Source organism: Chlorocebus sabaeus, chromosome 15 (assembly GCF_047675955.1).
Source record: "Chlorocebus sabaeus isolate Y175 chromosome 15, mChlSab1.0.hap1, whole genome shotgun sequence".
Lineage (NCBI taxonomy): Eukaryota > Metazoa > Chordata > Mammalia > Primates > Cercopithecidae > Chlorocebus > Chlorocebus sabaeus.
The window spans coordinates 373,786-395,261 of NC_132918.1; the positions used below are offsets into that span (position 1 = coordinate 373,786).

General features: G+C 55.0%; 2 protein-coding genes and 1 long non-coding RNA gene across 10 annotated transcripts in view; 1 reads left to right on the forward strand and 2 right to left on the reverse strand.

Annotated features, from left to right (window-relative positions):
* LOC140713458 (uncharacterized) overlaps nucleotides 1-2,185 on the reverse strand; it is a 32,585-nt gene extending 30,400 nt beyond the window's left edge. The window contains exons 1-2 of one of the 2 annotated variants that reach the window (XR_012095531.1): nucleotides 2,075-2,185; nucleotides 1,634-1,860 (exon numbers count right to left, since the gene is read on the reverse strand). This is a non-coding gene — a long non-coding RNA (uncharacterized lncRNA). Of the gene's footprint in view, nucleotides 1-1,633; nucleotides 1,892-2,074 lie in introns of those variants that run through there. The other variant, XR_012095530.1, reaches the window with a different exon arrangement.
* Nucleotides 920-14,600, forward strand: CSRNP1 (cysteine and serine rich nuclear protein 1). Of its 2 annotated transcripts, none has more exons than XM_007971715.3 (5): nucleotides 920-1,081; nucleotides 7,699-7,955; nucleotides 9,175-9,434; nucleotides 9,986-10,300; nucleotides 10,398-14,600. In XM_007971715.3, the coding sequence occupies exons 2-5, from the start codon at nucleotides 7,739-7,741 to the stop codon at nucleotides 11,385-11,387; spliced, it is 1,782 nt and encodes a 593-aa protein (XP_007969906.3). In that variant the 5' UTR covers nucleotides 920-1,081; nucleotides 7,699-7,738; the 3' UTR covers nucleotides 11,388-14,600. The 2 variants fall into 2 exon arrangements, with proteins under 2 accessions (XP_007969906.3, XP_007969905.3); XM_007971714.3 differs by lacking the exon at nucleotides 920-1,081 and adding an exon at nucleotides 5,850-6,619.
* Nucleotides 14,601-15,541: 941 nt separating this feature from the next.
* The window catches only part of TTC21A (tetratricopeptide repeat domain 21A), a 31,585-nt gene continuing 25,650 nt past the window's right edge, over nucleotides 15,542-21,476 (reverse strand). For 4 of the 6 annotated variants that reach the window (XM_007971723.3, XM_073023350.1, XM_073023349.1 and 1 more), the window contains 10 exons: nucleotides 21,167-21,355; nucleotides 20,091-20,201; nucleotides 19,227-19,308; nucleotides 17,909-18,059; nucleotides 17,356-17,517; nucleotides 17,029-17,221; nucleotides 16,705-16,929; nucleotides 16,051-16,171; nucleotides 15,815-15,882; nucleotides 15,542-15,731 (listed from right to left, as the gene is read on the reverse strand). In XM_007971723.3, the coding sequence (XP_007969914.3) occupies nucleotides 15,654-15,731; nucleotides 15,815-15,882; nucleotides 16,051-16,171; nucleotides 16,705-16,929; nucleotides 17,029-17,221; nucleotides 17,356-17,517; nucleotides 17,909-18,059; nucleotides 19,227-19,308; nucleotides 20,091-20,201; nucleotides 21,167-21,355 (1,380 nt within the window). In that variant the 3' untranslated portion in view covers nucleotides 15,542-15,653. Of the gene's footprint in view, nucleotides 15,732-15,814; nucleotides 15,883-16,050; nucleotides 16,224-16,704; nucleotides 16,930-17,028; nucleotides 17,222-17,355; nucleotides 17,518-17,908; nucleotides 18,060-19,226; nucleotides 19,309-20,090; nucleotides 20,202-21,166; nucleotides 21,356-21,476 lie in introns of those variants that run through there. The other 2 variants (XM_073023346.1, XM_073023347.1) reach the window with 2 other exon arrangements.

Sequence of the window (21,476 nt, forward strand, 5' to 3'; positions counted from 1 at the left end):
ACCGGCTGCAGCAAAAGCGTGAGGGTGGAAACGCTCGAGGTGATGGGTAGACCCGTACCTGCGGTTGGGAAGTGGGGCTGAGGGGGGGCTCCCAGGCCAGGACTTGGTTGCCGGGGCAAGTCGTACCGGGAGGGTTGGCCCCGAGTCAGGAAAGGCCTTGGCGGGAGCAGAGAAGGCAGTGGGCCATTTTAAGTGGCCAAGATCTGGCCTGGAAGAAACCAGACTTTTTATTTTTTTTAAGGGAAGGTTGAGGTGGGAGTGGGGAAGCTAGTTCCAAGAACCCCTAGTTTGGAACTTCTGCAGGGAAGGGTCTCTTGGCCCGTGGGCAGGCGTGAAGTTCAGGCCCACTATGACATCCATCCTTCCCGCTCCCCGCCTCCCCGCTCCCCACACACCCCAGATTCCTCTCCAGCCACAGTTTACTTTTCCGACGGATCTGGGGGTGGGTGGTAGGTTGGGGGCGGAGGAGGGAACGTTTAGATTGGAATCTAATAAGCTCCCTCTAGAGGGGTGGGGGTGGAGAGCGTACGGGAGACGTCGGCTGTGCCACTGTCTAGCCCCTGGCCTTGCTCCCGGCCTCAGTCTACCCATCTGTAAGCTGGGGCGGCGGGGCGAGGGGGATCTCTACTCCCGGCTCTGCCAGCTTGAGTCGTCCGCGCCTTTAGGGACGGTGCTGGAAGCGGGGCGGGGAGGGCGCTGGCGGGAGAGGGCTGGGGGCGGAGAGCGGCGGAGGCGCAGCCGCCGGGTCAGAGTCCGCAGGGAGGCCCCCAGGCCGCCGCGCCAGGCTCCAGGCGGGGGAGGAGGCGGCGCCTCCGGGGCGGGGCTGCCAGGCGGCCTGGCTGGGGGCCCGGCGTGCGTCAGCGCAGTGAGCCCCGGAGTTTTCCACTGACGAGGAGGGCGGAGCGGCGGGCGGGGCTGGGCGCAGCCAGTCTCCCGCCGCCGCCGCCGCTGCCGGACGCGCAGAGCCAGGGGCGGCTGGACCGACGGCTGCCGGGCCGAGCGCACAGAGTCGCGGCGCTGGGGGCGCCCCCCGCCGGGACGCGGGTGGCGTCGTTGTCCTCCGCGAGCGTCCGGATTGCAGGTGAGCGCCGAAGGGCCTTGGGCCCGGCAGGACGGGGCTTTGGGGAGGGGGCGTTCAGCCGCGCCTGCCGCCTGCGGTTCTCTCCTCGGCACCCTGAGCGGGCGCGGGGGCGGGAGCTGCCCGGCTTTGGCGGCGTGCGGCGGCCGGAGTCGGGGGCCGGGGTCCGGCCGGCGGGAGTCGCAGGTTTTGTGCTCCCCTCCCCCGCCCGCCGCGGTAACCCCGAGAGAAGCCACGGCTCCCCGAGCTCTGCGCGAGTGGGGACGGAGCCGGGCTTGCGCGCGAGCGGCAAGGCGACGGGGGCGTGCGTCCGCGGGCGAGTTTCCTTTTGACCCAGTTGCCTGAGAACTTTTCAGAAGTTCCTCGCGTGGCCGGAGCAGGTGACATCTGTCGCCTTCCTCCTCGGGCTCCCCCCTCGGGGAGGCTGCGGGAGCTGCGGCGTGTGCCGGGCGCCCCCGGCCGGCGGGAGTCAGGGAGGGAGGGATGAGCGAACAGGGAGGCGCGGTGAGTCACGGGCCCGGGAGGGAGGAGGGAGGGACTGTGTCGTAGGCTCACCTGTTTGTCAGTCGCCGTCACTCCAGAGGCCGCTGCTGTGAGTCACGGGCGCAGCTACACCGGCCACCCGCAGGCACACGTAGACTCTCTCCCACGCACTTCTCCTCCTTCCGCAGCACGTACTTCCTCCCCTTCCTCAGTTTCTCCTCCCCGGGGCCCATTCACAGGCACGCACCGTGGAGATGCCCACACCACAGCCGTAGTCACACACTTAGTCACTCCCGCTCCTGGCACAACCACACACAGCCGTAGCCCACACTCCTGACACCAGAGTCCCTCCCCGTCTCCTGCTGCCCACCCAGCGCCTCCACCCAGAAGTCTCAATCCTTTTGGAGAGGAACTCATCACCTCCCCCGACCCAAATCCTTGACAGCCCTGCCCTCTTCTTGCACCACATCCCAGTGTCTGCCTTTCTCCTTTGCCCTTGACCTGTCCTCTCACCTGGCCCTGGCAGCACCTCCAACCGGTCACACCCCCTCCACTCCCGGTGCTGAGCCACGTTTTTAAAATGCAGATCTGGCATTGTCACTCCCTAGTTAAGCCCTCTGTGGCTTGCCGTGCCCTCGAGCTAAAGCCTGCCCTGGAGCCCAGGATCAGCCTCGCGGGCTGCCCCTCCTCCGATCACTCTCCTGGTCCCTCCTCCTGTTCCTTACCCATGCGGAGTCCCTGTCTGGAGCTCTGCCTACTTTCCTTCCTCAAAGAGACCTACCTTCACCCCAGCCGTACCCTGTCCCACCCTTCAGACCCTCCATCCCAGCACCCCACTCTATTTGTCCTCCCTGCTCAACTCAGAGCTTCAAGAGGGCAGCAGTTGTAAGTCTTGCTCCCTGCATGCGCGAGTGCCTGCCACAGTGCTTGGCACGTGTTTGTTGAGCTTGGTGCCTATTTGTTGAATGAATGAATGAAAGAGAGGGAAGAAGGCCCGTCTTAGGTGGAGGCAGTCATTGTCAGGTGCAATGTCCCTTCTGCAGGAACAAGTGCCTCATGTAGCCAGCATACATTTGGCACCTATCCAGTGCCAGGTCCTGAAGGCCAAAGCCGAGGAGCCATCCCCTCCCCCAGCTCTCCTTCAGAGGGATGCTTGGGGAGGAAGTGCCAAGGCTTTCGGTCTGTCCTCTCTGGGCCACCCAGGCTGGTTTTTCAGTGGGGACTAGAGGTGCTGGGAGGTGCCCTCCCCTTCTCCCAGGAAGTTGTTCCTGAGGGACGGGGGTCATGTGACCCCAAGTGTTTTGGGGGGACTGGCCAAGGCCTGGGGCTCAGAGGTTAAAGGACACATTCTTCAGATTCCTGAAGGGGGATGGAGGCAGCTAAAGGTGCCCCCTCCCTAAGACTGGCTTGGGCTGAGGCCTGGGGCACTGGTGGGACTGCCGAGGTGGACAGAGGAGTTGCTGTGACTTTTTCAAGCCCCGCCCCCACTTCTCGAAAACAGCCCTTGGTTGCTTGGTGCCCAGGGGTGAGGTGGCCTTTCCTGGATTCGCACAGTGTGACCTGAGTGTGTGGGTAACTGTGGCCAGTTGAGTGGGGGGTTATCAGTGCCTGTGTGTGGTGGCAGGAGGGCTGCCCGATTGTCAGGGCTCAGATCCCAGAAGAAGCCTGGCTCTCTGATTCAGGGCCTGTCTCTGGGGTTCCTCGGCGGTGTGGTATTTCTGTCCAAGCCAGCTCCTGGGAACTGCTTTTCCTTCCTCCAGGACCCTAGGGAGGGGGCTGTGCTCACCCTGGGAACACTGCCACGGTCAGAATCTTGATTCCTGGGTAGCTGCTGAGGGCCCCTCCCCCCACCTCTGACTCACTGTCTGACACTTTTCTTAGATTCTCACTATCTTTCGTTCCCTCTTGGCCTCTCCTTGTCTCTGGCTCAGTCTTTTTGTCTCATGTCCTGCCTCTGCCTCTTAGCCTCTGGATTCCCACGTGGAACAGAGGAACACGAGAACCAGGGGCACTTCCCCCGCCTCTCCAGAGGAGTATCAGGGAGGAGGCAATTTCTCATTTCATTCCTGCGCTGCAGATTTGGAAGGGATTGTTCATCACTAGAACCTGCAGCATGACTGTAGCTTCCCTGTGTCTCTGTTCCCCTGTCTGTAGGCTTGGAGGTCATAACCTCCTCACCTTAAGTTCTCTTTCTGTGGACATCCCTTAGGCAGAGCCGCAGTGTGTGGCTGAGCCTGCTTTCCTGACATCTCTCTCCATCTGTTACCTCTTGGGGAACCGGGGAGCCTCCTGGGATTGCGTACATTGGCACCTGCCTGCAGCCTGAGCTTCCCTCTCTTGCCCTCAGAGCCACCCCTTTTGAGCACCATTCTTGCTTGTACCCTCTGGCACAGCTGGGGGATAGACATGTGATTCTCCTCCTGCCCCTCTTAAATTAACTGTGACAGGAGCAGGAGAAGGTCACAGTGACCAGTCGCCCTCAGCAACCTCATGTGCGTAAGATTGCCTGTGCAATTGGGTCTGTACCCGATATGCAGGGCTACTCTGCTTACCTCTGGTATTATCAGGTGCCCTCTCTATGCCAGACTCTGTCCTAGACATGGGCACGGGGCAGCCAGACAGAGATGCCCTCAGCGTGAGGCAGATGAGCAATGAGGCCCCTGCAGTCTGATCAGATAAAGTCTGTGATGGGGAAATACCAGGGTTTTTGGGAGCTGTTTTACTTTGGGCTGCTGTAATAGAAAGTCCACAGACTGGGTGGCTTAAACAAAAGATTTATTTTTCACACTTTGGGAGGCTGCAAAATCCAAGATCAAGGCTCCAGTCAGCCTGATGAAGTCCCTCTTCTTGGCTTGCAGATGCACACCTTCATGCTGGGTCTGAGCTCACATGTTGGAGAGGGAGACTATCTCTTTTGTGTCACTTCTTTTAAAGGTGCTAATAAGGTATCATTCATGGCCTGATTACCCCCCAAAGGCCCACCTCCAAATACTGTCACACTGGGGATTCAGTCTCAACATAAGAATTTTGATAGGATACAAATATTCAGTCCCTAGCAGGAGCGCAGAGAGGCAGGAGGAAGGAGTAGGAGATTCAGGAGGCCCCTCGAAAGATGATTTTCTGAAAGGGAATGAGGCTGGGTTGTTCCAGCTTTGCAGAGGCCAGGAGGTGAGCGCCACTGTGGGAACTGCAAGTTCAGCTGGAGTATAGAGAGCAAGGTGGGGAGAGGGAAGCAGTGGCCAGGTCAGCTTCAGCTTCTTGAATTCTGGACTTGATCTTAATGTCAAGCTTCCCCAAGGGGAGCTATAGAGGCTATCGAGTGGTTCTAGGTGTGGCAGTGGCAGGTAAATGTGTGGTTTAAGAAGGTCATTCTGGCTGTAGGATCAAGAATGGCTGGGGAAAGAGGGCAGGAGCAGAGGGACATGGGGTAGCTGCTGTGGGGACAGAGACATGTTAAGGTTAGTAACATTTTAAATTGATAGTAACCTAAATGCGTAAGTATATAAATCTTATGTGTCCATAAGATGAATGTTTACAATTTTAGAGTTCCATGTAACCACCATGCAGATGAACATAGAACTTTTACAGGTCCCCCAGCTTCCTATCCCCGACCCCAGAAAATTTCCCTCATGACTCTCTCCAGGGTGTCCTTCTCCCTCCCCTGGGGAACCACTGCTCTGACTTATATCATCACGGAGTAGTTCTGCCTTTTTTTTGAACATTTGCGTATATCTTGTGTCTGGCTTCTTTCACTCGGCATGATGTCTGTGAGATGCATCTGTGTCATGTGCATCCAGGAGCTGGAGCTCTTTTTTTTTTATTTTTTTTTCAGTGTGGAATAACACATTCACTGAGCACTTATCACTAATCTAAGAACATGTGACATGTATTGATGCTTCTCAACCTCCCAACCCTATGAGGTCTTAAGACAAAGAATTGGAGGCACAGAGAGGTTAAGGAACTTGCCCAGGATTACCCAGCCAATTAATAGTGGAGCCAGAGTTCAAACGCGGGTAGTCTGGTTCTGGAGCCGAAGTTCTTAACACTATGCCACGTGGCCTCCATTATACCTACTGGGTCTGTCCCTGGCTTTGTGTGGATTAAATGGATTTACGTGAACTCCCAGGCATGGGGTGCCTGGATGTAGATGGAGGGAGAGAGAGGAAGGAGTTGAGGATGACTGCAGGTTTCTGGCTTGAGTGCTGGGTGGGTGGTGGGGCTGTTACTGAGATAGGGAGCACAGGAAGAGGAACAGATGGCATGGGGGGTGGGGAACAGAGACAAGGGGTTCGATTTGGGGCCTGCAGAATTTTATGTTTCTAGGGGATGGCTGGGCGGAGACACCAAGTGGGCAGTGGGTCCTGGGGGATCTCAGGCTGGATGTGTGGTGAAGGAGGCATTCAGGGCCCTGTAGATGGCATCTGGAACCTGGGAAAGGATGGGGTCTCTTGGCAGGATGCAATGGGGACAGGATGTGTGGGTGGTGTTTGTCCATATGTGTGCTTCCGTGTGGTCTGTGCATGTGTGTACACGTGTGTATGCCTGCCTCTGGGTCATGAATCCCCCACCTCCTGGGAGAGCCTGCAGGTCAGCTGGGAGCTGGGTTGTTTTTGTTTGTGGTTTGACCCTGCGAGGGGGGTGCCAAGCCTGAGAAACTACCCACGGAGAAGCCCCCGGAAACATCTGTGAGTCTTCTTCCCCCAGGCCCAGGGTGGGGGATTGGCCAGGGAGGGAGATTTTCTTGCTTCTCTCACGCTTGCCTAGGGGAGGCTGACCCTGGGGTAAACATTATCCAGTTAGTAAGGCTGACAGCAAACCCTACAGGATTCGGGGACTTCGTAGGTGGCTGGGCAGAGGGGGAAGGAGTGCTTGGAAAGGGCACCTGAGTAGAGGAGACCAAGACAGCCTTCTGGTTGGTTTTTCCTGTTCTCTCTCATTTCCTGTGATGGCAGTGGGGGAAGGGTTCCTCAGCACTGGGGCCTCGGCCTCAGCTTCAACTTCCTTTCCCTTTCCCTCTGGTGACCTCCCCGAAGGCCCAGCTGGAGCAACAGACACAAGGTAGCTGTACTCAGCGTTTGGGATTGAGTCTTCTGGGGCTTGCCAGACCTTGGGAAGGGCCATTATTCGCTGAAGCATTCCAGGGAAGGAGCCCCAAGTCTCTTCTGCTTGGAGAAGGCCAGCCAGCTGTGGGAGTCTCTGGTTATACTTCTGCTGAAGGCTGAGACTCTCACACGGGAGGCAGTGTTGTGTTGTGGGGTGCTCCATGTCACGAAGCCACAGACAGGAGAGACTTTGGACATTAGGATCAAATGGGATATTAAAGAGACAGCCTGAGTGGCTGTGGTCACACAGGCCTGGAGGCAGGAGACTTCTTGACGGTGGAGCGGGGGTTTCTAAGGGAAAGTCTGAGAAGCTCCCACACCGGGAGGGGAAGGGCTCAGAAACTACTCCGTCTAGGAGTGGAGGCCAACGTCAAAGCCAGCCTGTTCCCCAGAATGCCTGGCTAGCCTGGAGCAAGGGCCCGCAGCCCTGCCTATGTGCAGGGTGGCGTGCCTGTGTGGGTGTGCTGGAGGAGGAGGAGGAAGCAGAGCCACCATACCATGGCCGTGCGGGCTGTGCGGGCTGGAGGGCGTACACACACACACACATACACACACACAGGCACACAGATGCGAGCTGTGTGAATCACCCAGCCTGTGAGTCAGCCCCTAGGATTCCTGTCGGGGAATGAGTGAGACCAGGCTGAGGTCTGTCAGTCCATCTGTTGGTCTGTCTCCCTCCTTCCCCTGTTGGTGTGGATGCGTGTGTGTGTGTGTGTGCGCGCGCGCGCGTGTGTGTGTTGTAGGAGGTGGTGGGGAAGGTACCTAGTGCTTGGGAAGGCTTTGGGCAGAGGTGGGAGTTGGAAGCATCAGGCCGTGGATTTGAACATTAGTTTGGAGGGAGGGAGGTGCTGTGTCTTGTGCAGAGATCCTCCTGGAGACTGCCCTCCACCACACAGCGCTCCACAGGCAGGGCTGGAGGGCAGAGGCCAGTTTCTGGGACGCCTTGGAAGGTCAGTGGGAGGGATGATGACCCTGGCTGGAAGCCCACCTGCTGTTGCCTGCCTGCCACTTAGAGCTTTCTCATTCCCACTCCAGGCTGTCTGTCCCCAGACCCCAGAGCACCTCCGGCACCACCATGACTGGGCTGTTGAAGAGGAAATTTGACCAGCTGGATGAGGACAACTCCTTGGTCTCCTCCTCCTCCTCTTCCTCTTCCTCCGGGTGCCAATCTCGCTCCTGTTCCCCAAGCTCAAGCTCTTCTGTCTCCCGTGCCTGGGACTCAGAGGAGGAAGGCCCCTGGGATCAGATGCCCCTGCCTGACCGTGACTTCTGTGGCCCCAGAAGTTTCACCCGTGAGTCCTCCCTCCCCTGGGAATTCCATCACCTGCCTTTCTTCCTGAAAGATGAAATTTAGAGGTCCTTGACAAAATGCCTTTGGCCTCTGGAGGTCACGTCCCCTTGGAGGTAGCTCTCACGAGCTGTGATATAGTGGTCACTCAGTGCCCACTGTCCAGGGGCACCTGAGCCCAGCTAATTCACCTTTGACCTTGGGAGTAATGACATCCAGGATGCAGTTCTGCAGAGTGCCCTCAGGGCCTTCCCGGTCTGGCCCCTCCCTTCTGTTCCAGTTTCGTTTCTCCAATGAGCACCCTACCCTCCTACAAATGGAACTGCTGGAGTTCCCCGCCCGCCCCCTGCTTCTCTGCCATGGGGCCTGTCAAGCCGGTCCCTCTCCTGTCAAAATGCTGTCCATTTTGCCTGAACATAGTGAAAAGGGGTTTTTCCTGGTTGTTTTCAAGCTTGCATAATTGTGATTCCAGACTGACGAACGTGGCCCTAGAGCAGTGTTTCTGGACCTTATTTTTCATTATTGTTCCCCAGGAAGCCTATTAAGACATTTTCTCCTTAATTTCCCCCCCCACCATGAAATTTTAATACAATAGATGTGCTGTTTACCTTTTTATGTACTGTATGTATATCTGTGCATTACACATAAAAAGAATATCATTTTTAGCACATGTGATCTAACAGTATAAACAGAAAACCTTTTAGAAGGGAATTCCCTCTGGTAGCTGGGTATAAAATTAATACAGTAAGTTGAAATATATGGAATTTCCAATATTTCACCATTACATGGTAATTTATTATGGTTCAACCTAATGAAAATACCAGTACGTAGCTTACTAATCAATAAACATTAACTTGTAAAGGGAAAGCCTTTTTAAGCCTGTTGCAGAACACAGAAATCCTACAGATCAATAAAAAACAATAGAAAACCGTACAAAGGACCTGTACATGGCTAATAAACATAGCAAAGATGTTTAATCTTACAAATACTGTCATTTAAACTGGAAAATAACAATAAGCCAGTGCTGACATGGGTGTGATGTACAGTTTCAGCTGATCCAGTCCCAGCCACACAGGCTCCTAAATTCACATTTCTTTTTTCAAAGTGGGCGGAGAGGGAGGAGGGGGAAGGTGGGAGGCGGGAGGGCAGTCTGGCATGATCTTCCTGGAGGTGTGTTGTGCCTCACTGAAAACTAATTCCCAGCATCTTTGCCTGCTTTCCAGCCCTGTCTATCCTGAAGCGGGCTCGCCGGGAGCGCCCAGGCCGTGTAGCCTTTGATGGGATCACCGTCTTCTACTTCCCCCGTTGCCAGGGCTTCACCAGTGTGCCCAGCCGTGGTGGCTGTACGCTGGGTATGGCCCCTCGCCACAGTGCCTGCCGCCGCTTCTCTTTGGCTGAGTTTGCACAGGAGCAAGCCCGTGCACGGCACGAGAAGCTCCGCCAGCGCTTGAAAGAGGAGAAGTTGGAGATGCTGCAGTGGAAGGTAGAGAGAGCCCTCTCCGTGGCCCACCTCCTAAGGCAGTTCCTGGAGTCCTAACCTTGAGGGGTGGGTGTACCAGGGGTGGGTGCAGACTTGCTCATTATGTATATGGGGAAGCAGGCCTGTGGGCCTAGTGATTGACTTGATTGGAGTCTGTTGCCTGGGTTGCCTGCAAACAGGAGGCACAGAGGAGGGCTTGTGTCTATTTGCTGCAGGGGCTGGGGGCATGATACCTGAATCTGAACTTGAACTTTTTGGAGAGGGGGATGTGAAGCTGATATGAATTAGGGGGGTGCGTATCTGTCTGGTTAGGAAAGGGAGTCTGTTCATGATCTAGGGAATGCCATGAGTAGGATATCTTTTTCTTTTTTTTCCAAATGCCCTGAGGACTGTATTCTTGGCTGTCCTGTTCACTGTTGTACACACAGTGCCCATCACAGATTAAGCACGAGTAGTGGGAGGGCAAGCACATGGGGAGGGTTTGTCTAGTGACAGTAGGGCTAAGCCCATGTCCACGTCTGTACCTCTCACATACCTCTTTCCTGTGGATGCAGCTTTCGGCAGCCGGGGTACCCAAGGCAGAGGCAGGGCTACCACCTGCGGTGGATGCCATTGATGACGCCTCTGTGGAGGAGGACTTGGCAGTCGCTGTGGCAGGTGGCCGGTTGGAAGAAGTGAGCTTCCTACAGCCCTACCCAGCCCGGCGACGTCGAGCTCTGCTGAGGGCTTCGGGCGTGCGAAGGATCGATCGGGAGGAGAAGCGGGAGCTGCAGGCACTGCGCCAATCCCGGGAGGATTGTGGCTGTCACTGCGATAGGATCTGCGACCCTGAGACCTGCAGCTGCAGCCTAGCAGGCATCAAGTGTCAGGTGTGGTGGCTGGACTGGGCTGGGATGGGGAGCCTGAGCATGGGGACTTCTTTGCACTCCACAGTGATCCTCACTTGTACCTCTACTTTCTGTGCAGATGGACCACACAGCATTCCCCTGTGGCTGCTGCAGGGACGGCTGTGAGAACCCCCTGGGCCGTGTGGAATTCAATCAGGCGAGAGTTCAGACCCATTTCATCCACACACTCACCCGCCTGCAGCTGGAACAGGAGGCTGAGAGCTTTAGGGAGCTAGAGGCCCCTGCCCAGGGCAGCCCACCCAGCCCTGGTGAGCAGGCCCTGGTCCCTGCTTTCCCACTGGCCAAGCCCCCCATGAACAATGAGCTGGGAGACAACAGCTGCAGCAGCGACATGACTGATTCTTCCACGGCATCTTCCTCAGCATCAGGCATTAGTGAGGCTCCTGATGGCCCTACCCACCCAGGCCTGCCTGGCCCTGGCTTCCAGCCTGGCGTTGATGATGACAGCCTGGCACGGATCCTGAGTTTCAGTGACTCTGACCTCGGCGGGGAGGAGGAGGAAGAGGAGGAAGGGAGTGTGGGGAACCTGGACAACCTCAGCTGCTTCCATCCAGCTGACATCTTTGGTACTAGTGACCCTGGTGGCCTGGCCAGCTGGACCCATAGCTATTCTGGCTGTAGCTTCACATCGGGCATCCTGGATGAAAATGCCAACCTCGATGCCAGCTGCTTCCTAAATGGTAGCCTTGAAGGGTCAAGAGAAGGCAGCCTTCCTGGCAACTTAGTGCCACCCAGCATGGACGCTGGCCAGAGTAGCTCAGTGGATCTCAGCTTGTCTTCTTGTGACTCCTTTGAGTTACTCCAGGCTCTGCCAGATTATAGTCTGGGGCCTCACTACGCATCACAGAAGGTGTCTGACAGCCTGGACCACATCGAGGCACCTCACTTCCCCCTGCCTGGCCTCTCTCCACCTGGGGATGCCGGCAGTTGCTTCCTGGAGTCCCTCATGGGCTTCTCCGAGCCAGTCGCCGAAGCCCTAGATCCCTTTATCGACAGCCAGTTTGAGGACACTGTCCCAGCATCTCTAATGGAGCCTGTGCTGGTGTGAGGACCAAGATGCCTTTTCCCAGCCCCAAGGGACCTGTTGCTGCTTTCTTGTAATTGTGGGGCTCCCCAGAGTCTCTGTAACAGTCTCCCACTGGCTGGCTCACTCACAGGTGCCATGCGCACACTCCTGGTTTTCATACAGTTCTCTGGATTTATTTATTTGTTTTAACTTTTCTGTGCTAAAGAGAGGATTGGGGGGGAGGGGCTTCCCGTTTCAGCTGCCCAGACCCCAACACCCACAGTTTGCTCTTCCATCTCCACAATGTGAGCCTGGAAGAGGAGAAAATGTGGCTCCTCTGGAGCTTGGCAGACCACTTTTCGGTCTTTGCATGATGTTCCTTAGCCCAAAGACGGTGAGACAGGGCTGACATCAGGTGGCTTCTGCCATGCTGAGCCCTAGACCCATGGGTGGCTAAATCCTCTGGACTGTGAAGACTATAATTTATTTCCATAATTTATTTGGAGATGAGGAGGCTTTGGTTGCACCTCTGGCTGGTGGGTAGTGCCAGGGTGGGGTGGGTACAGGCCCTCAAGGAGCCACTTTTGCCTTGTAGTCTTACACCTTGCCCTGCCTGGGCTTTGGTGCAGACTGGGTGTGGATTTGAGCTCTATGATCTATGTTTGCTGCCTGGCTCCTGGATGGCTATGCAGGCAGGTGCTGGCCAAGGACATCATCTAGGCAGGGGGAGAGGCTGGGCTAACCAGCTGTGACCAAAACTCCCTTCTGCCCCACCCTGCCCCCTCCACTTCCTGCCCTCTGTTCCATCTTCCCCTTCCCCAAAGGCCGTAGCCTTTATTCCAGGCCCAGGGATGTAGGAGAGGGGAGGAAACAGGAGGCCCAGAGAGGGCAAAGGGCCTACCTCGGGCGCGAACCATGCCCCAGAATATTATCTCAGGGCTTTCTGGGCACTGCACTTTGGCCTGGCCCACCTGCCCATGCCCTGAGGCCAGTTGGTGAGGGGTGGCTCCTGAGGGCTTTTATACCCTTTGTTTGCTAATGTTTAATTTTGCATCATACTTTCTACATTGTCCCTGAGGGTCAAAACTATAATTTATTCCATTTCTGTGTCAGTGCCAAGAAACGCAGGCTCTGGGCCTGCCCCCTTGCCCAGGAGGCCTTGCCAGCCTGTGTGCTTATGGGAACACCTTGTACCTGAGCTTACAGGTACCAATAAAGAGGCTTTATTTTTAACAATGTGGTCTGTATTTCTGGGGTGGGAAGCAGGGGTACACCCTCAGGGGAAGTGGGGATGGGGGGACAAGCCCTGCAGAGGGCAGTATGGACACAGGCTGTGTTGGGGGGTAGAAGTAGGCACACCCAGCATATTGGGCCTCTTTCCAGGCAAGCCAGTCAAGTTGGAGGCAGGAAGCCAGCTGAGAGGCTGACCAGGCAGAGCACTTTTTCCTTTGGATTAACCTGTTCCTCTACAGTGGTGACCTGGGGTGGTGGGGAGGAGCAGCAGCAGGGTCTTCTGACGTGGGGCTATCTGCTGGGGATGGTTGAGGGCACCCTTCTTCCTACACACCCACACTGAGCTGAGGCCTTGTCCTGAGGGTGAATTCACCAACCTGGATGGAGGCAGGGCAAGGGGATGTGCCTGGTCAAGGCCTGGTGATGGCCTTACACAGCGGCTGTGGTCCATGAGGACTTGAGCCAGGGGGTCAGCGGGAAGGGCAGGGGGGAAGCTGCAGAACCTCATCCATCTGCACCAGCCAGACCTGTCTGACCTGTCCCTGGCAGCTCAGCTGGGCTGCAGGCCAGAGGAGTAGGCCACACCCTGCTCTGGGGAGCCCCAGTCTGGAGGCCTGAGAAAGATTGACTTCCCCCTTAGGAATGATAGTGATTTGTACAAGAGCTGGAAGGAGGAACTGCCAGAGGAGAACTGATTTGGGTTTCCTTGCTCTAATTCCCGGCCTTGGTCTATACTGGGCTCACTCATCTCTTTGGCTTGACTGTTAAGAGCACAGAGCCAGAATGCTGGGCTTGAATCTTGGATTTTCTACTACCTAGTGAGGTGATTTATGCAAATTACTCCCTCTGTGCCTGGGTGTCCTCGATACTGCATGCAAATAATGACACTACTCACCTCATAAGCTTGTTTAGTTCATATTTACAAAGCCCTTAAAGAGTGCCTGGAACATGCAAGTCCTGTGTACGTTTGCAACTTGCATCAATTTTCATGTTTCTGCCATTCTTTCTCTGTATGTTTTAATCCTTTCTTTTTTGCCTGTCCTGTCACCCTTTAGGTATCTGTCTCTTGCCTCTGGACATGCATGGACATGACCACATGGCTCTATCAGTGCCATTAGAGGACTCATGCTTTGGAATCTGGCCTGTGGTGGGGCAGTATGTCCCTGTAACCAGCTTAGCTAGGAATAGCTAGGCCTTTGTCTTCTCAGGGTAAAGTGCCCCGGTCCACTAAGTTGTCCTGTCTCTTCTTCACTGGTGCCTGGAGACCCTTTTGTAGAGATTACTTCAGCATGCACAATCCAAAACCTGGGTTCTTCCAAGGGCTCTCAGGGTCACTCTGACTGGCCTGGTGGTCTGGGTGGCACCCCTCAGCTCCAGTACTCCAGCAGGAAGCCCCAAAGGCTTCCGCCCCATGGACTCAGCCCATGGCTGGACGGAGGCCTGCCTAGTCCCATCTAGGGCCACAGGGTTCTTAGTTTTTGTTTCTTTGTTTTTAGATAAATGAAGACAATCTAGGTTTTACAGCAAAAACATGATTAATACACAATCCCTTTACAGGATCATTCTCCATATAGATAGACCTGTCAACAAACCTGTCCCAACAAAACTGGGTTGTAAAGCAGATCACAGAAAGGGGACTGGGTTTTCCCATAGGAAAGATGGTAGTAACCTGGGGAAAGCATTCCAGATCCCCAGCTTCTATCAACAAACCATACATGTGATCAGCAGTGTGTTATAAAAACGAGGCCCAGCAGCCATCCGAGTTACACTGTTCCAAAGGGACCCTTCTCTGTCCACTGTTCCCAAACCTTAGTCACTGGACAACTGCTCTTGAAAACTCTGCCCATATCTGCATTCTACTTACTCTAAATAATTTTTCTCCAAATATATCAGTATGCTTAAAAGTTAAACCCATCCCATGGAACAGCACCCGTAAATTCCTGACTTTGTTGTGCTACTTGGTTTTCTATGTAAAAATGATGTGTAAGCATACCGTTATTAAACTTTAAAATGTTTGCTGTATATCACTGGCAGAGAGTTGTGCCATGATTTGGGAGACATCTAATTTCCTGCCACAGATGGGGACACTAAGACCCAGAGAGGGGAAGGGACCTGGGAAGTCCACATTCGGAGATCCTAGGCTTCCTGACTGTCCTGAGGCCAGACTGTCCCATTATTGGCATCCTTAATGACATCAAGGAAGAGTGGTATTGGGAGCACAGCAAAGGTGCCCTCTGTCACCCTCTTGCCAGTTGCAGTTAACATTATTCATCTAAATAGGAACCACTGCATTTGCCCTCTTAGACATTAAAAGGGTTTCTGTAGGATGTTAGATGGCCAGTGTCTTTTGTAAAAGCCAAAGTGGGAACTATTTTTTCTTGGAATGTATTTCCTTGTGCCAGGCGAGGGTAGTCAGGTTTGTCCCAAACTGGTAAGGACCAGGAGAAGCCAGCTGGACTTGGTGGGGAGTAGGGGGGAGGTGGCAGGGGAAAGGGAAACAATGCATGGACAGGGTGGGACAATGGCCCTTGCACCCTGCAGGCCCTCTCACACAGGACCTTTTGCAGCTGATCCTCCTGTCTGGGCACACTGCCCACAGCATCCTGGGCCCACCGCCAGGCAGACTCAGAGGGTAGCATGGAAGGGAGGAGTAATTGCTTCTCTAGCTCCAGGATCCTGGAGACCAGACAGGAGAAGGGCAACAACCATTGAAAAATAGCTGAAAGGGATCCTTTTCAACCACCATTCCACTAGAAGCCCCCTCTTTGCTCCCCTTTGCCCCCTCAAAGAGTCTGGGATAAAAGCAAGGTCTGTTAGAAAGCACCCAATGAGCCCAGCAAAAGTTAAGCCAGTTGATGTCTTTCTTCCCAGAGCAAAATTTCTTGTGCCTTAAAAACATAAAGCTTTGGGATGACCCTTAGGTCAGATGAAACATGATTCAAAATAAACCACATACACAATAGTAATGGGGAAGAATGTGTCATTTTCTGAATCCCTTCTCCACTGACCCACTTTCCATCCCTCCACACAACTTCAGTAGGCTGATGGCTTCTACTGCAGACCCCTTGGCCCCAGCTAGGGCCTCAGGGACCTTCGGGCCTTTTCCAAAATTTCCTCCCTGATCTTGGGGTAGTTGGGGTGCTCCCTGAGGACCTGGAACAGAGAATGGGTATGCAGTATCAGGCAGGGTTCCCGACCACTACACCAGGCCCTCCCCGCCAAGGCTGCTGGCTTACATCGTGGCAGATTTCGATGGCCTCCACAAATTTCTTGTCCTTCAGGCAGTTGAAAGCAAGTCTGAAGCCTACCAGGGGCATGGAGAGCATAGATGGTGGCACCCTGGTGACCTGAGAACCCCTATGGTTCTCATAATAGCCAGGGTACAGGCCTTGAGTTCTGGGGTCATGGTGGGGATCCTCCTGCCCACCTCCCTCCCACGTCCATTCATGTGCACCCTGGCTGGTTGCCTTACCAATGGCAGGGTTGGCGTGATGACTGTACTTCCAGGCCAGTTTGTAGTTGGTGACTGCATCCTTGTAGGACTGCTCCTTCTCCATGATGAAGCCCATGTACTCATAGGCCTTGTAGCAGGACTGCGGGGAAAGCCAGTTAGAGCCTCTGCTGGTTCCCTGGGCCAGGGTGGGACTAGGACCAGAACCAGAAGCAGGCAAGGGACAGAAGTGAGCTGCCATAAACCAAACTGCCAAGGGACCTCAGGGGTACCCCAACCTTTGCAAGGAGCCAACTGTGTGCCCTCCTCTCAGCTACCCCAGACACTGGTGTAACCCCTTTCCCTGCAGCTCTCCTGTTCCGCCACTCCCAATCCTGGCCTGCTCTGACCTGCAAAAGTCCCTCCAGGTTGGAACCCTTGAAACTTTCCCATCTTTTTCTGTCATTTAGTGTTCCCTCCTCTGGACATGACACGACCCTGTGTACCTCCTCTTACCTAGTCCATTGCCCTTGATCCTCATTCCTATTCTGGTCTGTTGCCCATGTGCCCCTCTCAGCCTGCCTCTACCTGACTAGTTATTCCATAGGACCTCTGCCTGCAAAGCCTGCTGCACCTTCCTGGAATGCCTAGAACCCTTTCTGCCACCCTGCAGCCCCCGTGTGTGTGGCTCCTTGCCTTGTTGTACCGCACACAGCGCCGCAGCAGTTCTAAGGCGAGGTCAAACTTGCTGCCCTGGCAGTAAATGTCGGCCAGCAGGAGCCAGCTCTTCTCCAAGTCCTCAGCCTCACTCAGCACCCAGGGGGCCTTGGCCAGGCGCTTCAACTGCATACGTGCCTTGGGGATCTGCTTCAGGAACACGTAGGCTTGTGCCAAGGCCAGCAAGGCAGGGACACTGTCCTTCTACACATCGGGTGGGAAATGGACGTCAGCATGCCTTGGCCGCCTGGTCAGCCTCGGCCCTGCCACCTGTCCACGCCCGCCAGTCCCCACCAGCCGCACCTCAGCCTGCGCTATCTGGATGAAGCTGCCCAGTGCAGCCTCCATGTTAGCCTTCTCCTTGGTGGCCAGCCTGCAGAGGCCCTGCAGCAGCCGCAGCTGGGTCTGGCTGGAGGCTGAATTCGGGTAAAACTCATGCAGCAGTTTCTCGGCGGTGCTCACGCCCTGCTGTTCCAACTCCTTCTTCTCTGTGTAGCTGCAGGTGTTAGACTTGGGTGTCAGACACAGGCAGGTGGCCTGCCCGTGTGGCCCTCACCTGGCTCCAACCCAGAGGCTGCAGGCTCTCTCTAACTTCCCCAGGGTTCCGCCTCTGCCTTCACGGGCCCTTACTTGCTCTCGGCCCCCTGGTTCTCAAAAGCCTCTCCGCCCACAACCTCATTGTCTGGATTCAGACAGATCTGCACCATGTGGTAGATGGCGCTCTGGCCCCAAGTGCTGTCCTTGCGTGCCTTGTTCAGGAACTTTAAGGCTTCGTTGGGCTGCCCTATGTGCCTGTAGTGGAGAAAACACCAAGAATCAGTGAGGGAAACTGAGGCCCAGACAGGGCAGAGATATACAAGGGCCACTTCGTGAGTCTGCACAAAGCAGAGGCTGGATCGCTGGTTTCCCAGTTCCTCTGGAGGAGACGCAGGCGTCGGACCTGGGTGTCGGATGCAGGCCAGTGGCCTGCCCAAGTGGCCCTCACCTGGCCTCCATCCAGAGGCTGCAGGCTCTCCCCGACTTCCAAAGGGTTCCACCTCTGCCCCTGTGGGCCCTCACTTGCTGGGCCTGGGTGTCCTGGAGGCAGAATTTCTGCTCCCTTTGTGCAGCGCAAGGGCCTAGCCTATCTGCCAGTAGGGCTTCCTGCACACAGCTGCCCCTCAACACACCACACCCAACTCACCAGCAGTAGATACCTCTGCAGTAGTTGAACCCTGGTTCCAAAGGCACCCGGCTGGACACCTTCTTGGCCAATTCAAAAAAGGCAGGAATGTCTTCAAGTTTACCACTTCTTCTTAGCAGATCGATTAATTTATTCAATACCAAAAAATTGTCTAAAATAAGAGACAGAAATCTCCAGGCTGAGATGCCCAGTAGCTGTATCAGATGAGGGTGCTGGGCCCCTAGGAGAGGCCAAGAGACACTGCTCATCTGGGCTGAGCAGGGACATTCCAACAGTTCCAGGGTTGAGTAAAGAATAATACCAATGCTTAAAAATAATAAAGAATAGCAGCGAACACTTATATAGCACTTATATTGTACCTGGTATTAAGTGCTTCACCTATACATTAACTGCAAGATTAGGTAGGTACCTAATCTTTTTTTTTTTTTTTTTTTTTTGAGACGGAGTCTTGCCCTGTTGCCCAGGCTGCAGTGCAGTGGCACGATCTTGGCTCACTGCAAGCTCCGCCTCCCGGGTTCATGCCATTCTCCTGCCTCAGCCCCCCGAGAAGCTGGGACTACAGGTGCCCGCCACAATGCCCGGCTAATTTTTTAATATTTTTAGTAGAGACAGAGTTTCACCATGTTAACCAGGATGGTCTCAATCCCCTGACCTCGTGATCCGCCCACCTCAGCCTCCCAAAGTGCTGGGATTACAGGCGTGAGCCACCGCTCCCGGCCTAGGTAGGTACTCTTACTGTATCTGTTTTACAGATGAGGACACTGAGACATGGATAAATAATTTGCCGAAAGTTGCACAACCAGTAAGTGGTAGACCAGGACTCAGACCCAGGCAGCCTGGCCCCAGGACCCATACTCCTAACCATGGTGACCTCCTGGGCCTATGGGCACACTGCCATGGGCCTGCCAGGGCTCCAACCTGAGCCTTAGGTCTGGCCCCTCTCCCCAGCAAGAAGGGGTGGTTTTATGCTGCAGTGAATGGGAATGAAGCTATACAACAGAGGAGAATTTCTAGTCTCTCCAAGTGGCTGTGACCTCAAAAGGGGACTGTGTCGAGCCCCACTGGCTGTGACTTGGGGACAGACATGCTGTCCTGGGTCCAGTGCCAAGTCCTTGAGACCAGGAACTGGCCCCTTGGACTCGGGAAGGGCCGGCACGTTCCATTGGGTCTTTATCAGTTTCCTGCTTCTCTGGAACAATCAGGGAGGAAGGGGCTTCCTCTGCCCAGTCAGGAAGGAGGCAGAGGTCCCACCCTTTTCTGGGAGAGTGGCCCTTGCTCAGTGGGAACTGGTGCAGGCAGTCTCCATGGGCAGAATTACCTGGCACTTTCTCCAAGACTTGGTGGTAAAGATTGATGGCCGCTTCATGTTTCTGTTTTCTAAACATCAGGTCAGCCATCAACTATCAGAAAACACACAAGGCTCCAGATTTCCCAACAGTGGCGGCTTGCATGGGTGTAAGGGGAGGCGGGGGGTATGGGGGTGATGGTGGTGGTAAGAAGGGAAGGTAGAAAAGGACTTGCAAGGCAGCCTCCTCAGGCCTTGTGAGAAGCTGCCACAGGAGAAGCCTGAGGGTTTCTCAGGCCCCCACCCAGAAGGTGAGGACTTCCCAAGGTGGGGAGCAAGAAGAGCTGGGTTGAGGATGGACGTGGGAAGGTAAGGCCAGTGGTAGAGACCAGTGGGGCTTTTTGATAGCCTACAGGGAAAGCCTCTCCACCCATTCTGAGAACTGCCAGGCAATAGAGGTAGGGATGAGGACCCCTCCTTGTTCTGCAAGGGCTCAGCTTCTGCTCCTGGGCCAGCCCTGGAGGAGGTCTGGATGATAGGGAGGAGAGAGGCAGAACTGGGGAGGGCTTTTCCTGAAGCCCCAGGAACCTATCCCACCCTTGCCTTTGCCTACAGTGCATGTGCTTTCCCCTGGGGTGAATCAACCTCACCCTACCTTAGACTGGCCCAGGAGGTTGATGCTGCCCACTGCCAGCCAGCCCACCCCTTCCGGCTAAAGGGCAGAGTAGGTGCAGCACTGAGTCCTCTCTGCCTGACAGCTCCTCAGAGGTGTGTCAGTGAGGCATCTGAGGTTATGGGGCTATGGGGCTAGGAAGTAGTCTGCATCTGGTCACAGGGACCCTGGGAAGGGAGGAAGGGAGGAAGAGAGGGAGGGAGTGGGTGCTGGGGGCGTCCTACCACAGAAGCAGTCTCATGGTTCTGCTCAGTCTGCAGGAGGATGGCACAGTGCTGCTCACACAGGTCCAGGTGCCCCTGGAGCAGGTAGAGCTGCGCCAGCTCCAGCATCGCCTGGGACAAGGCCGGACATAATAAACTAACTAGTAAACACCATGGGAAACCCCTGGGATCATCCTTGACAGCTCTTCTCCTCACACCCCACTTCTATCAGCTCTGCTTTCAAAATATGTCTCAGATTCCCCAAGTGAACATCTCTGGCCTTCCCCTTCTCCCACTCAGTTCTCCAGTCATACCCTGTGTCTTACTAACCTCTGAAAGTTGGGCCAAGCTAACACATACTCATCCTTCAGCTTCAACTCTGGCCTCACTGCTCTGAGAGTCCTCTGTGCCCCAGACTCTGGGGCAGGTACCATTCCTCCAAGTGGTGCCCTGCACCCCCACGCAGGCATGTATTGCCTGGCATTAGTGCTGCCTGTGCTCTCGTCTACATGCCCTTACCCAAGGGTAATCTGTGGGCAGTGACCAAGCCGTGCCCCACTGTGTCTCCGGAGCCGGGCACAGTACTTGCCACATATTAGATTAGGTATCTGTTATTAAATGAATGAATGGATCTGTCACTAAGCTCTTCATCTACTGTGTTAGCATGAACTCCAACTACGGTTCCCTTATCTGGAGCCACACCTCCCTCACAACTCTAGGTCCTGTTGGAAGCTGAGCCTGCACTTCATGCCCAAAGTGCCCTGGCAGCTACAACCCTCATCATCTCCCCACCTCCAAGGGGGACTTGAAAATGTCAGACTTATGTGACTTTCAGCAATGTCTTTCCCACTATACCCTTCACATTTGGCTATCCAAGGTAAGCCTTGCTCCAAGGGCTGCAGCAGGTGAGGTCCCAGGTCAGCAGGAGCAGGCACCTTACCCCAGAGGCCACTGTTAGTCGGCTTCCCATGCCCATCATATCTGTGACTCCTCAGGGAAGAATGGAGAAGGAACTGGCCCCTGCACCTGGTCAGGGAGCTCAGCAAGGCATTGTGCCCTGAGGGAGAAAGCAGCCTCTTGCTTTGAGGGTCACTCACCTTATTGTCAGTGGGCAAGTAGGAGAAGACATCCTTATAAGACCGTACTGCCTTGTCATACTCTTTCTCTGCCAGGTAGTGCTCTGCAAACTGGATGCAGATAGAGGCTGCCAGTTGCTTCTGGGAGGGGATCATTTCTGGTTGCTCCAGTGGAACTCGCTTCAGTATCCGAGACTGGAGGTCCAAGGCCTTAGGAAACCAGTCAAGCCAGGATCAGAAACTCAGAGCCTGACATACCAGTTCACAGAAAGTACCAAGCTCTTAATTCAGATCCAGAAGTATGAAAAATGACATCTTCAGTGCCCTTGGG